Source organism: Crocodylus porosus, unplaced genomic scaffold (genome assembly GCF_001723895.1).
Source record: "Crocodylus porosus isolate Cpor-Errol unplaced genomic scaffold, CroPor_comp1, whole genome shotgun sequence".
In the NCBI taxonomy this organism is placed as follows: domain Eukaryota; kingdom Metazoa; phylum Chordata; order Crocodylia; family Crocodylidae; genus Crocodylus; species Crocodylus porosus.
This window is the reverse complement of record NW_017728918.1, coordinates 27,899,415-27,915,727: the sequence shown is the minus strand read 5'-3', so window position 1 is coordinate 27,915,727 and position 16,313 is coordinate 27,899,415. Positions and strand designations below refer to the sequence as shown.

General features: G+C 42.8%; 1 protein-coding gene across 1 annotated transcript in view; it reads left to right on the top strand.

Moving 5' to 3' along the window:
- The first annotated feature begins 589 nt into the window (after positions 1-589).
- UBE2F (ubiquitin conjugating enzyme E2 F (putative)) overlaps positions 590-16,313 on the top strand; it is a 133,746-nt gene continuing 118,022 nt past the window's right edge. Inside the window, exons 1-2 of the mRNA XM_019537425.1 lie at positions 590-708; positions 3,638-3,771. Coding sequence (XP_019392970.1) covers positions 3,642-3,771 — 130 coding nt within the window. The 5' untranslated portion in view covers positions 590-708; positions 3,638-3,641. The remainder of the gene's footprint in view (positions 709-3,637; positions 3,772-16,313) is intronic.

The following is a 16,313-nucleotide window of genomic DNA, read 5'->3' as shown; positions in this document are numbered from 1 at the left end:
CCAAGAAGAAGGCTGCAGCTGGGGTGGGCCCGGCGGGAGGGCAGTGGTGCAGCTGCACTCCCAACTTCCGGTTCCTGCTCCAGCCAAACTATGGAACCCACTACCTGGGAACAGCAGCGGCCTTTCCATTGCGGCAGTGCTGGTGGAGGCAGTTACCTTTCTGATTCAACCGAGCCCGCCCATGTGGTTTTGCTCTCCACCGAAAGGGAGGGTGTTCATGTGCGTGCTGCGCGCACCCCTATCCAGAGCCCTGCAGCAGGGGGAGGGCGAGAGGCCCGCGCGGGCGGGGGAAGCCGGACAGCTCTGTGCGCTCGCCCGCCCGGCAGCGCTGAGTCACGGTGACTCGGCAGAACGCGCCGCCCCGCGCTGCTCCTTTAAATAGCAACAGCTTCTACTGCCCCCCCGCCCGCGAGGGAAAAGCACGGGGGAAGTCTTAGCCGGTCACGCAAGATCGCGGCACGGGACGAGACTCGTGCCCTCCAGTCCTCCCAGGCCGGAGGCCGCCGTGTTCGTACCACTGCACGGTGCTGATAAAGTTCTTGTTGCAAACACTGAATACGGGTGTGTCGCCCCGCCCCCAGCCCCGCCCCCCACTTCCGGCTCTGCAGCCGCTGTGGGAGGAGGAGGCTGCGGCCCGCTCCCGGCTCGGGCCCCGCGGGGATGGTGTTGGCCGCTGCGGCGGGAGCCGGGACCTGAGGCGGCGGCCAGGTGAGCGCGGCCCGGCCCGCCGGCAGCTGCGCTCCCCTACTGCTCCGGCTTGGGGCCGCCCCCCCCCCTCCGGCGGGCGGGCCGGGGTGGGGGGAGCCGCCGTCGAGGCTTTTGAGCAGCGGCTTCCGCGGTGGTCTGAGAGGCGGGGCCGGCGGGAGGCCACAACCCTGGACCGGCCGGGTCGGGGGCCCCGCGCTGCCCCTCCCAGGGGCGCCAGTCTCTGTTCCGCGCCCCTCCGGCCCCCTCCCTCTTCAGGGCGGCTCTGGGTTCTCGTCTAACCCCCGGAGGGACCCCGGCTTCTCCCTGTCCCTGGGTCGGGCACTTGCACAGATCTCTGCTCTGCTCGGCTTCGGCACCTTGGCAGGCGCCACCGACGAAGCGGGCAAACAAACACTCCTGCCTCTGATCGGGTTCGTCCAGCAGCTGACCCCTGAACTGCATCATTTGGCTCACAGTGCCCTGCTCCCTTTGGGAATTTGGAGCTGCTGCTCCCCTGCTGCCACACTGGGCTCTTGGGGCTGGCAAGGGGGGCAGGCTGCCAGAAGTAGATCCCCATGCGTGACACCCAGACCCTATCCAGGTGCACAGGGCCTGGCCTTGTCAGGTTCAGGCTGGCTCATGGATCAGCCCTCATTTGGCCCTTGGGGCTAAAAACCAGAGCACCACTGAGTTAGTCCACAAGGCGCATCTCTCCTTTGCCTTCTGCCTGACTTCAGACCAGCGTGGTTACCTGCATCTCTTTGCTGGTAGAGGTGACTCCTCCCTGCCTTCTGCTGTGCTCTTGTGCTTTGGTGCAAAGCAGCAGGAGCCAGGTCCACAAAGGTGTTTAGGTGTATAACTCCCATTGAAATTACAGCAATTGGAAGCTGAGCTTTGAAACAAGGGCCCTGTAAGAGCAGGACTACATGCCCAGCTTATCTGGTCTTCCATCCCACTGCCCTTAAAAGTAGAACCTCCTTTGAGCTTGTTTCTCTTCCCCCTTTCTGCATTGAAGGAGCACAGCTGCTTGGACTGTTTTCTGTCCCTTCTTCTGTTCCAGAGAGAGAACCAATGAATTTCCATTCTGCCTGGCGTACTTTGCCTTAATTAGATTTATATTTGCCCTGGATACATGGCTTTGTCTAGTCTGAGTTGGTAGCCTAGTACCAGATCTTGCTATCTTGGTGCTTTCAATCTTCTTGCATTTCTTATCAGTACAGCATGCCAGCTGATACTATGAAAACTGTTTTCCTTTTAAGATGACCTTACTGGTACACGTCTTTGCCATGTTGTGTTTTGAGTTTTATTCTGAATACTTTAATTTTATATGCTCCTTTACCAAATGCACCAGCACTTTCAGGTTCTTCTCAAGTTAGGCATGTAAATCCCAGTCTCGAACCACATTGCTTCTTTAAGATTTTACAGTGGACTTGGCCAAATTGGCAAGGCTAAGGTTTTTCCTTAGTGGCTTTTTATTTTGTGGTATGAATGAGTGTGATAAGAGGGTGAAAAAGCTGCTGATGCAGGGATCTGATAAAGTTCAATTTTGTGAACTGCTCACAAGAAAGGAGCATCCATGTGCAGGGGGTTCTACCAGATCCTTCATTTCATAGCACATCTCAAATTGGCCTCCGTGGTGTTCCCACTGCATTGAGAGAGAGAGAGAGAGGGTTTCAGTTGGTTTTCTGTTTTCCACTCCAAATTCATACTCCTATGGAATATTTTAAAGGCCCTATGTAATTCTGCCCCTTCCTGCTTTTCTGTCACTTTTTATTCAACTTGACAACTTGTGTGTAAAGACCCAAGCTGTCCTGGCTTGGGATTTTTTTTCTCCTCTACCTTGATTTAGTTAATTCATATATGGCAGCTTAAGAATGTACCCTCTCCTCCCCTCCAAGAATGGGGGCCTCAATGTTTTGGCTTTTCCATTCCTTTTGGTGGCATAACCGCTGGCAAAAAACAATTATCTACATTCAGGGTTTTTTTTGTTTTTTTTTTGTTTTTTTTTTTATCAGTGCATTCTGGCTTTGCTTTTTGGCATTTTCAAGCACTGACCTTTATATGCTGCCTATTAATGTAATAAATGACTCCGTGCAGGGGGGGTTGGATAGCGACTTACTGGGCAACTCTTTCTTAGTTCCTTTCAGGGAGGACTGCTATAACAAAATATCACTTCCATCTTTGAGCCTCTGTACCTATCTAGGTATTTACTGTGATAATGGTAAGGAGCACCTAACAGAGAACGGTATCTCCGTTCACTGTAGATACTGGTAATTGTCAAAGCTGCCTCAGGACCAGAGATTTTTGTGTTACCTCTTCCTATTCAGTGGTATCTCCCTTCCCTGATGTTCTGCATGGCCAGAACTGTTGGGAGGAAGAGTTGTTTCTGAATACAGCTTTTGATGTCTGCACCTTGGTCTCTATGGATATGCACGGTCTTTTCGTATTTGCAACTTCTTAAAGGTTCTCTGATCACTCAGATGGGCTTCTTTATTGAAATTCTGTAGAAATAAGTTCAGGAAGTGGTATGTTTAGCTAATTTATCAGAAAGAAATTTCCTTGAAAGCAGAGTGAAACTTACTGAAATTTCTCTGCTGTAATTGATTCTGTGCTAGAACCTGATGCACTGTAAGCCAGTTCACTCCATATTTACACCCGGACTTGTCTCAACCCAACTTCAAATATTCAATTCAGTGCTTAACCTGAAGTCCTGAAACATTAATGGCTTTTATTGGGTGCAGTCATTTGTCGTCTTGCACAATAACATTTCCTTAATGGCTTTTGCAAGTGGCTTTTACTGCCACTGAGTAGCATACTGTGGATACCACTGAACTGTCATTTATCTGGAACTCAAAATACTTTATGTAATTATTAACTTTTTTTAATAACTATTTTGGTAGTCTTGCACTTTGAGGTGTGCTTACCAGTCTCTCTGATGCTTGCGTTCTAGATTGATGGTAGCAGTTATGCTAACGCTGGCAAGCAAACTGAAGCGGGATGATGGTGTCAAAGGGCCCCGTGCATCCAATCCAGCTTCCGATTCTACTCGGAGAGTGTCAGTTCGAGATAAACTGCTTGTTAAAGGTAATTGAACCTCATGAACCTTTTGGCCTCTTAAGCTACTTTAGTCCTGTAAGTTGACAGAACTTACACTGTAGAAAATATCTTACAAAATGTTTTCCAAGGGGTGGTGTGCCCCTTTGGATTACTATAGACTGTGTTGTAAACGAGGTTTTGTCGGATCTTCCAATAACTCCTTTAGTTTGGGGTTTTGTTTTTCCAGTTTCGGCAACGCCAAGTTATGGGGAAGCATAATCATGCTTGAAGGTAGGACCTAGACAGGCTGGCAAATTGGGCATATCAGAATCGGATGAGGTTTAGCATTGAGAAATATAAAGTACTCTACCTGGGGACAAACAATCCCCTGCACATGTACAAGCTTGGCAACGCCAATCTGACCAGCACTACGAACGAAAGAGACCTGGGTGTAATAAATGACCACAGTATGAACATGAGCCAGCAGTGCGATGCTGTATCCAGCAAGGCAAATAAAACTCTGGTGTGCATCAATTGATACATCTTCAGCAAAACCAAGGAAGTGATTCTTCCACTCTACTCAGCGTTGATGAGACCACAGATGGAGTACTGCATCCGGTTCTGGGTGCCATACTTGGAGAAGGACATGGAAAAGCTCGAGTCCAGAGAAGGACCATCTGTATGGTCAGAAACTTGCATGGCAAGCCATATGAGGTAAGGCTGAGGGACCTGGGACTCTTCAGCCTGAAGAAGAGAAGGCAGATGAGGGAGTTGGTAGCAGCTTACTGCTATATCAAGGGCTTGGTGAACAACTGTTCACCAGGGTACCCTTGGGGAAAACCAGGAGTAGTGGTCACAAACTCCTGGAAGACCATTTCAGGCTCAACATTAGGACAGACTACTTCAGCCAGAGTGTCAATCTACATTTTCACTGACTACCTGTCTTGTATGCATACCAGACCGGCCTCTGGCTTCTCTACTTTTCATTCCATCCAGAAAGAGTACACACCAACTGCAGAAACTTCCGTAGCCTGACTAAGGGTTTTTGAAAGCTTGCTTAATAATCATTTTCCAACCATTTAAGTTGGTCTAATAAAAGATATCAGATTCACCCAAAGAACCTTGTCTGCCTAAAAGTATTCAAAACATTATTTTTCCTGTAAAATGGAATGGTTATCTTTCCTATGTTATTTACTCCTGGAGTCCAGTGTATGACATTATATTGCATCATCCGGAAACTGATTGTTGTGGCATATCAACATGTTTGTTTCACTGAATGTGGTGGATGAGATGATCAATTTGATTAGAGTGGAGAAAAAAAATTTAAACAAAACTTTAAGTAATTGACAAGGAAGCAAACCTGAAAGTGCTTGGAGGGACATGGTAGTTGATTTCTCAACTTGTGATGAAATAAAAGCAACATCAACACTTCTTCTTTTTTTTTTTTTAAATAATTGGTTCAGGCTGCTTTTGCTTCCTTGTTTGGGGTCCATGGAAAGCTGTGAGTGAGAAGTGTGGGAATTAAAAGAATAAATATGAAGCACACTGTGATAGTTTCTTGTAGAAGAATCAGCACAGTCCAGTGCAGACAGGTCCCAAATCTTCATGATGTGCCTTAGTTTCTGCAGTTTTGTGACTCCAGTAGTTTTGTATAAATGGAAAACCCCCTCATAGTATACTGTGAGCTACATGTGATAATGAACAGTTAGTATAGCATTTTACCTTGATCTCTAAAACTTCCCTTGCACCCATATTTTAGCCACTTATTCATCCTGGCAATACCTGACAGCATAGTCTCAGCTGTGCTAGTGCATCTAATAACAATGGGTAAACTGTTTAGGCTGTTTTTACTCAAAATAATTAGCAGTGAATTTATCAATGTTAACATGTAAATTACTATGGCCTTAACAGTAGTTAAATGTAATGTTTCAATTTTCTCAGTCTATTTTGGGGATACTTCGAAGTGACAACTGTACCTCTCTTATACTGTACAAATACAAAATTAAGAACTTGTGTTGTGATTTGCTTGCTTTCCCCTTTGAAAGAAAACTTAACCTGTATCACACCATTTTGCAGGTACTGGATTTTTTGAAAATTCTGCAGCTTCAGAGTAATCAAAACCTTCCTATAGATCTAGTGATACTGTCTGCTTGCATCCTTCCCTTGCGTTGCTTTGTGGAATATGAGAATTCACATTAAAACTGCTTGTGACAATGTTCAGGTCTCTTAATGAGCTTCTGAAGTCTTCTAGCCAAGATAGCATGAACAAAAGAGATCCGATGGGGTGGGGTGGAAGGAAAAAATGGGGTCTTTTGGTGAAAATCTTTGGATTTTCTTAAAAAAAAAAAAAAAAAAAAGCACAACTTATTGTATCCTTTTTTTGTTTGGCTTTAAGCATTGTTGATCCACAGGCAACACTGCATGGAAAATTGAAATGCAATTATATTTATATTCTAATCAGCACCCTTATAACAAAAGAATAAAATAAACACCTCAATTGTTGTTTTCTATCAGGTACATTTTTGTACTTGTTATTCTTGGGAATAGCAGCATTGTGTTTTAATTTAAAAAAAAAATGTAAAAATGTATTTACATACTTTCTCCTCTTCCCTCCCAAAGGGAACAGGTATAGCAATGACTTTATTTTTCTAAATCTCATTGGCAAACCACAGCTGACCTTAATATTAAACAAGTTTAAATGCCCAGGCTTTCATGAATTTTGGAACAGATTGGACAAACTTAGACTAAAGTAACCAGTTTCTTTATAAAATGAACATTGTGTCTTGACTTGACAGTCATAAAATCTTGTAGCTGTTCAAAGAGAGATTGTTGGGGGACAAGGAGGGAAAATGTTCTCAGGTGTGGACAGTCTGCTAGTGTCCCTTAAAGGAGTAAACCAGCTAATCTTAAATATTGCAGAGAGGGGAAGACGGTCTCTAGGACATCTGGGAGCCAGGAAATTTGAAGTTTTTGTTGATTTTAACTAGTAACTTAAACCACATAGGTTATGTCTAGGTCATAACCTTTCTGGAAATAATTCATAGAAGAAATTCCCAATGTTGTTTGGTTAGCTGAATCGGAGTTTGCAGTTACTTTCATATGTTTAGCCTGAAGAACTCCAAGGTATAGATGACAGTTGCATACTCAGTGCTAGAAAGCAATGGTCAGTCTTCTGGCAATTGTATGGGGTAAAAAAGGATCACTTCATGCATTTTTTTGTGCTGTGGTTATCTGCATGTTGGTTCAGTGCACAAATCACTTAAGTGCAAAATGTTGGGCCCCACTGTCTACTCTGTTAACATAATTGTACTGATTAAATTGAACAGTTGGAGTCCTCAACTTCAGGGCTTCTTAAGCCATCCTGAGATGACTAGGTAGGTACTGCCAATTTCAAGGCTTCTGTTAGAAACTTGGGACACTTTGAGAAACAATGGGCACTTACACACTTGTGGGGAGCCTGCTTTGACACACTGGAAATATAGCACATTGAAGTAGACTCGATTTAATTGAATCTGCTGGAACATGTAAATTGATGCATTCTTGCAGCCTCGCGCATCGTATGCATCAGCGGTGCAGCACTCCTCTGTGTTGAGAAAATGGCAGCGGTGCACTTTCAATTAAAACGTGTTTGTGCTTTAGTTCAAAGCACACTGCTCCCATTTTCTCAGCACAGAGGTGTGCTGTGCCATTGATGCACGTGATGTGTGGGTGCTTTTAATTAGCACAGCTTGCTAATTTAAAAGTGCCTGGTGCAGTGTCGGAAACGCATATAAAAATTCCCAATGTGATTAACCTCAAGAAGGTGCAAAAGTATTAGCACGAGGTGCTATCTGTAATTAATGGGCCTTGTTTACACTGAGTTGGGGTAAGTGCATACTCGCTGGTAAATGTATTGCCTGTTTTTAATTCCATGGAGATGAACTTAAATGGAGAGCACTGTAGGGGAGGGAAGACAGTAAAGGTCAGGAGAAGAATCCAGGGGTTATACCCAGGCTATATGGTATTGTGGCAAAGGTTGGCATAGCTCTCTTCTTCATTACGCTGACTTGTGTGTTGGCAAAATGAGCAAAGCAAGGTTTTAGATGGAAAAATTACTAAATGGTATCAAGTCAATCAATAATGGTGAGCAGTCATCTAGCCAGTGTGCAGTGGGCTCCTGTGGATACCTCCAGCATAAATGCATCGCACCTGAATCTGGTTCTACGTCTTGGTTATTTTTATCTGGTTTACCCTATTGGTACTGCTTCTGTCTTGATATGATAGTTGCAGTGATTTCATGATTTTTGAGTGTCCATTTTGGCCAAGCTCTAGGGAAGGAATGGAACTATAAAATCCTGTTAGGGACAAGTGAGCAAGGTAATATGTGTATACAAACGATTATGATGCAAAGCAGAACATAAATAGCTTATCAGTAAACTCTAACATAACCCAAATGGCCTGTGGTGTAGATTAGGCCATCAGTGCCATTACTTAATACAGGTAGAAGGGTTTTTTATTTGTTTGTTTGGGCTTTTTTAAAGGCTTTAGACACCATCTATTGAAAATGCAAGCATGTTTTAGATGGTACTTAATTAAAAATGTGTTTTGGGTTTTTTCCCCCACTAATATGGTTTTTGGTATATCATTTTTCAAGTCTAGGTGAGGCCTGGGTGAATTTTAGGACCTCATGGTAACTTTTGAGGTCCAAAAAATTTATATAGCAACATTAATTGATCTTCTTAGCAAAAAATATTTTTATCAGCTCAGTATTAACAACATCATCATCTTTTTTTGGATGCAGTCAGTGGTGGACATTGGAATGCAGGGTGCTCTCCTATACTTAATCCAGTGATTCTCAACTTTCTCAGACACTTCTGCATAACTTCTATGACTGAGCATCACCCCATTTCAAGAACTGATTTATTTATTACAGTGCTTGCAGAGGGATCTGGTAGTGGGGGCAGTTCAGAAGCTTGGGGATGTGTCTGTGCCTGCACTTATCTCCTCGCACCTCACGGTACCCTTGAAAAGATCTTGCGATATCCACGGTTGCGCTGACACCCAGGTTAAGAATTACCAACTTTAAAATTTGCTACTAAAAATAATGGGACCCTTCTTACCTACTGTTGTCACTGTTTCTAGACCTGCCCTTTGTTCCCTTCTCCAGTTTGGAAGTCTGATTGATCAGTGTTCATACTAATACCTGCCAGATGCCAGGATCTAATTGGGTACCTTGCAAAGACTTAATAGAAAGGACTGTTTTGAAGAGCATATGCATATACAGTTGGTATGTTAAAAGATATGACCCACACATTTCTTGGACCACCACAGCTACAACATCACTTAAACATTTTCCGAATGAAAGAATTCTTAAATAGTTGGATGTTTTTTCAAGCTGTTTTTCTTGACCTCTGGGGGCTTTACTGTTTAGCAGTAGTTGGTAGCTTTCTCTTCGTTGCTAACTACTTCTGCAATTAATGTAGCACAGTCAAGAGTCCCCAGATTATTGTCTGATCAGGAAACCAAGCAGGAGTTATACTCCCCATGTGGGAAGAGGAGCACAGAACGATGGTACTTTTCAGAACCCTAGGGAGGTCAGAGAACTGCATCTGGTGCTTGAAAATCAGCAAGGAAAATTATTTTGTGACGTCCTGAACTGAAGTAATGGGACAGAAGAGGAGCAGAAGAGCCCAGCTTTGGGGGAGCCAGGTGTTTGTGGGTACAGAACAGGACCTAGTTGTTCAGTCTGCCAGCTCCTGAAGAGAGCTGGAATGGAGAGGCGCCCAGTGAAACTGATGTATATTGGACAAGAGATTTTGAAAGGAGAAAACATGCATGTTAGGGAGAGAGGAGGTGGAGTGTACTGAAGAAGCTAACAAAAGGCAGACATACTTGTCTTAAAAAGGGCTCTGCAGCTGATGAATGTAACGGTACCATTACAACTTAATCACGATTGATATCACTCATGATGATTGTGAAGATTCCAACTGATGTTGGATCTGCAGTGAATCAAGGGTGATGCATAACCATAACTCTCTGTAGGCCTAGTATACTGCTGGAAACAAAGTAGAGAGCAACAATGCCCTTAAAATTGGAAATGGTCTTGTAGTTCTGTCCCGTATCCAGACAGTTGCCCTTCCCTCCCCAAGTGTTTTTGAGATACTCATAATGTGTGCATAGCCTACTTTTTCAAATGCTGTTCTGCATAAAGTTTTCAACTTAATCTCAGAAGGGAAACTTGGAGGGAATGACTGGTGTTTATTTGTTGAAATCTAGCTTTAGCTTGAGTCCCAACTGCTAGTGAAGTGCTCAGTGCCTCATAGTACTGGGCCCAAAGGCAAGTTATTTCTGAAGCATTGACAGGTGCTGGGGACCACAAACAAAAGTACTCTGAAAGTTAAGATGTTATAATAAATATTCCCAGTAAATTAAGTCAAGTCAGCAAAATATAAAAAAAAAATAGGATTCTAGAGTGCCAGTGAAGGAGTGTGTGATTTTATGGGTCATGAAGGTTTTTCCAGCTGCAGTTGTTATGCTGTATCCCAATTGCACAAATAATGCTTTATCCTGCCTCTCATTTTGTTGAAGAGCTGGTGCCAATTAGAAATTCATCTTTATAATAAAGAAATTAGGTAATAGTTCAGATACTATTTCTGCTTTGTAATCCTGGGAATTTCTGGGTTTGTTTTGTTTTCAATCCTCCCCGTCCCCAGATTTTCATTTTTTTTAAATGGTTGCTTTTTGTGAAAGACTGTCAACAATGGGAAACAAAACTGGAAGTATAGTAGGTGCAGATAAATTCACACTATAAACTGGAAAAATTAGCAAAGTTTTGTTTTGGTTCTAATTTTTTTTAGGTTTAATAATCCTACTTGTGACTTTCAACAACGGCAGTCAAGAAAATCTCAAGGCATGATGTAAAAGGAGAATACAACTTCCATGGCACCTTCCAGTGTAGGATTCAAAACATTAATTTAGGTTCTTTCTGTTGTGTATCCTCTCCTCTCCTTATAACCAAGTCATATTTCTAAATAGGCTATGTAAGGCTTTGCATACTTAAGCAGGAAATGTTTATGAATAAATTGCTTTAAAAATAAATTGCACTAAAATCTTGCCTGTTTGGGAGGTATGACAGAGACGTTTCAAAGTAATTGAATAATCAACACTTACCAAAGCAAACTAAGTTGGAATTGCAGTGAAACTTCATGACAATATGAGATGTTAAATTTTATTATGTTCATCTCAGCAAGAAGAACTGGAACAAATTGAAAGGGAAGCATTGTTGAGATTTTTCTTGAACTTAAAGCACCATCCAAATCTCCTTTGCAAATTATCTGGTATTAGCGTTAAGTATTATTTGTACCTAATTTTCTTGGGAGCTTGCTGTTGACAAAAGGTAATGCCTAATGCTAGGTTTGGGATGTGTTATCAGGAGCATCCCTGCCTAAACAATAAGGTTTGGGGTATCTGCTGTGGCTCCTCTCAAACACATTAGAGGTAAGTTTTGAGAGCACCTATGTGGAGACACCACTATACTGCAATTACAACCTTGGTTCATGTAAGTAGGAGTGGATGGGCAGGTCCTGCTCAAGAGCATCTCTCCCAGTGAGCTCTGGGAAATGTCTGTAGAGCGTTGGTTTTCATAGATTAAAGAGTAGGATCTTTTCAGCTTCATTTGACCTAAACTTTTATGATTGGCCCCCCTTGATGATGCCAGAATTCCATAAATATTTATTGGATGTAGACTAAAGCATAAGGTTTGATAACAGTCAGCATTTGGAGGAGGAAAGGAAACATCACACATTTTTTCTCTAATTTAAAAATGGGTTATAGTAGTCTTTTTTAGGATTTACAAGTGTTGGGGGGTTTTTTGGTTTGTTTATTTAATATCAATCCTGCAATTAATTATTCAGCTCAAGGGCGTCAGACACCCATCTGCCTCGATACAACTTTGAGTGAGAAGAACGAAAAGGAAAAATATCAGCATTCTGTCCCTGGGATTGGGATTCAGACACAGAGTTGCTTACCAGAAATTTCAAGATACATGCAGTATGTGCTGCAGAAGTACACAGCCTTGAGTCTGGCAAAAGGCTATGTATTTAACTAAATTTAATGTAAAACAGTGCTTATTAGTTACAGTGCTGTGAAATTAGCACATCTAAAACTGAGCAGCTTCCTTCTTTTTCAAGGCTACTGGTATCAGAAGTTTGGGGCTATTATTTGAAGCCTTGAAAGTGGCAGGAGGAGTAAATGTGCTTATTCCACAGCGCTGACATTAATGTGTACTACAGAGGAATTGCTTGCAGTGCGCTATGAGCACTAGGGCTAGGGATATTAAACATAAACCGATTTAAGTACTCAAACTGGTTTAAACCTGTAACAGAACAGATGTTCAGTGCACATAAACCAGTTTGAAAATGGCTGAAACCGGTTTGAGATGCACCTGGTTTAATGTAGTATCAGACTTAACAGATTTGGCTCAAACCAGTTTATGCAGTGTCTGTCCCAGACCCCTTGCTGGCTTAAGATAAACCAGACTCCCCCAGCATACTCTCTGAGCTGGGTGGGGCTCTCTGTTTCACAGCAGGGCTGGGCCCACCCCTTAAGACTGTGGGCTGCTCCCCACCCTCCGCCTCACCACTCCCTGCTAAGCAGGAATTCCGCCCCCACCACCCCTGTGCCCTACAGAGAGGTGTCTGTGTATTAGCTAGAAGACCACATGCTAGCTACCATCTGTGCTGAATCAATGGGTAGAATCAACAGGAAGCTGGTAATGTCTCTCTGTTGTTTTCTTAGTGGGGTAATAAACACTGTTATCAATTCCCTGCTGGGCTAATTGGGCCATCCTGCCGGAGCCTGGCCATGCCCTGCCTCAGCTCAGTGCCGTGGAATTAAGGGAAGGTGCTCTAGTGCCCCCCGGCTTCTAGCTTGAGCCACTGCAGACATGTGCCTGCATGTGTGGGATGTCTGTTGAGTTACCAAACTGATTTAGCCTAGCCAGGTCAGATTAACTTGCAAAGATTGAATCAATTCAGGCTCAGGCTTTTTGAGCATCTGTCCCTAGCCTAGGATGTTAGCAACCCAGAAACTGATCAGCTGCCCTACTGTTGGGGTATCTAATGTTGAAAGTGAGGGAACAGTAGATGACACTGGCTAGCTTCTGCCATTCTAATAGCAGTTCTTTGACATCTACTTTGATGTTTCTGGCCCACTTAAACCCAGTATACTTGACAATGGGGCTAAAAAGTAATGTGCAATTAAGTGATTCATGGATGTACAGAAAACATTTATTACAACATAGGCAATGAGGAATAAATTCTAGTTGGCATTAGGAGGATTTTCAGTTAGGAGAATTGTGCTCAGTATGCATGCAGTTGGAGTACATAGTATCTTGAGTTTTGACAGGGTTATAAGATACACATTAAGTAGAATCTGAAAGAAGACTGATTCTTCTTTTCTCTGTTTTTAGATAGGAACAGAAATTATGTTGTTTCAAAGATCCATAGACATTAGGGCTGGAAGGGACTTCGGAAGATCGTTGAGTTCAGCCCCCTGCCCCAGGGGCAGAAAGTCAGCTGAGGTCATAGGATCCCAGCAAGACAAACGTCCAGTCATCTCTTAAAGGAGTCCAGAGTAGGTGCTTGCACCACCTGTCTGTTCCAGGCCTTGGGGGCTCGGACTGTAAAGAAGTTCTTTGTTATGTCCAGCCTGAAACAGTCTTGGAGAACTTTGTGACTGTTTGACCTTGTCATCCCATGGGGCACTCTGGTGAACAGGTGTTCCCCCAGATCCTGATGTTACATCCCTTACATACTTACAGGCAGCCACCAGGTTCCACCTGAGCCTGTGGGGGTTTTTTTCAGGCTGAAGTGTCCCATAGCTCTCAGGCTCTCATCATAAGGCCTGTTTTCCTGCCCTCTGATCATGCGCGTGGCTCTCCTCTGGACTCTCAAGCTACTCCACATCCTTTTTGAATTGTGGAGCCCAGAATTGGATGCAGTACTCCAGCTGTGGCCTCACCTAGGCAGAGTACAGTAAGAGGATGACATCCTGGGATTTGCTAGAGAAGCATTTATAGATGCAAACCAGAATTTTGCTAGCTTTGCCAGCTGCAACATCACATTGGTGGCTCATATTCATCTTGTGACCAATCATGACCCCCAAGTCCCTTTTGGCCATGGTGCTAGCAAGTGTAGCAATGCCAAACCTATAAGCATGCTGTGGGTTTTCTTCCCAAGGTGGAGTACCTTACATTTTTTGGTGTTCAAAGCCATCAGGTTTTCGTCCGCTCATTTTCTGAGCCTGTCAAGCCATTTCTGAGCCTGTTGCTCCAGATGAGAGATTATGGAAGGGAAGAATGTATTCATTCTGTGTTAAAAACAAAACGTTGTGGATCATAATTTGCTTCTTTATGATAAGAGTATAAGTAAAAAAATCCCTTACAATGCCTTGGTCAATTAAGTGAACAATATCTTTGAAGGTAACATACATTGTTTTGAAAACAGTAATTTTGAGGGCTCTTTTCTGAGATTCATGTTCATTCCTATGTCAGATCAGGATCATCTATTTTTTTTGTATAAATCCCAAGAGTAGTTAGGTATGGGGAATTTCTCTCAGGTGGAAAGAAATAAGCTGCTTTCCTTAAAATGACTGAAGTCAATTATGTTTAACTTATCTATTCCAGGAATCTTTTCCCTATAAATTAATAGTCTGTCAAAGTCAGTACTAGGTTCATCTTTAACATCTGCCTCTGTCATCACTCTCTCCCACCCCTTACTGATACTTTTTTTTTTCAGTTTGGAATTGCATCACAGGGGTTTAAAATTGTTTTGTCTTTTTTTGTTTCTGTGTTGCATGAAAGACCTATCCAGATAGATGCATTATATTGGGGGGGGGGGCTAACTGCAAGCTATATGCTATTAATTGTGCAAAATAAACAAAATGGTGAGAATTTTTTTGTCTAACATTTTTTTGAGCTATAACAGTAGGTGGTAAATGGTAGGCTGCCATAGTAAGTAAAACACTTTTGGACTGAAGTGTTTTGAAATTTGATGTTCCTTTATAATTTTAGAAATACTGTTAATAAGAGGGTTTATTTTTATAGTTATACCTACTCTTATTTCAATTTATTTTATGTATGAGTTCCTAAAAAGCACAGTTGTAGGACATTCTGTTACGAAAAGTAGGTTCTTCATATGAAGTTGGTTTGAATGAGTAGTTGTAATCTATGTATAAAACATTAGTGGAATTCTAGTGGTTTTCTATGTTTTACTGAAGCATAATGAGATATTTAATAAAATGAACGTTTTACTTTGATTTACTATTTGGAACAGAGAGTGTGTGTGTGTGTGTGTGTGTGTGTATGTGTACAGCCTGCCTGTAATGTCTACTTCACTTGCTTACTGGCCATGATGACATGACTAGACTTAGTATGATCAATGCACATTTCAGCATTCAGACTTTACACCGATTAATGTTTAAATTTGCTTTCAGTGATTTGTCGTAACTTTAGATCAGCAGTGTAAAAAGAAACCATCCTTTCTATCAAGCAGATGTCAGGATTGCACGCTGGCGAACATACCTCTTATACTATCTGTAGTTCTGGTCATCCCATCTTAGAAAGAACGTACTAGAATTAGAAAAGATATGGAGAGGGAGAACAGAGCATCTGGGCTATGGATCAGCTTCCATACAAGGAGAAACTAAAAAGGCTGGGATAATTCTGTAGCAACTGCTGAGAAGAAATACAAAGCAAGTCTTTGAAAATGTGAGTAGTATAGAAACAGTAATATCTCACAGTTAAAAAAAACAAACCAAAAAAACAAGGTGTATCCAATAAAGTTTAGGCAGCAGATCTGAAACAAAGTACCTTTCTACCCATTGTGTAGGGACTACCTAAATCCCAGCACAAATGCACTGTGCAGTGGCTCTTTTAACCTTGATCTTGCTGTGCTCCCTTCTTGCCCCCAAGGCTTTTAAATATACTGCAGTTTTTGCTTCCTGCTATTGATTGGCTGAGAGACCTTGGCAGCCCTGCTGGCTGTTGCTAATTGGCCGGCAGGCAAAAACTGTGGGATATTTAAAAGCATGGTTTTGCCTCCTGGCTGATCAGTGAGGACTGGTGGGGTCAATGGGGCCTTGCACCAGTGGGGAGGGGGGAGGCACATGGCAAAAAGAGCAAGATTAAAGGAGCTGCTGCACAGTGCACTTCCACCACAATTTGGGTAGGTCCCTACCAGTGCATAACTTAACATGTGGAACTCATTGCCACAGGATGTTTTGGAGTTCAAATGTGTAAATAATTGTGTTCAAGAAGTATGTGACTAACCTGGGGCACGTGACTTATGAGGAGAGGCTGAAGGAATTGGACTTTTTTAATCTAGAGAAGAGAAGACTCAGGTTATTTTAATTAGCAGCCTTCAATTATTTGAAAGGTGGATCCAAATATGATGGATCAAGACTGCTGTCAGTGGTGCCAGATGACAGGACAAGGAGTAATGGTCTCAAGTTGCAGCAACGGAAGTTTAGGTTATATATTGGGAAAGCTTTCTCACTAGGAGGGTAGTAAAACAGTGAAATAGGTTATCCAGAGAGGTTATGGAACCTCCTTC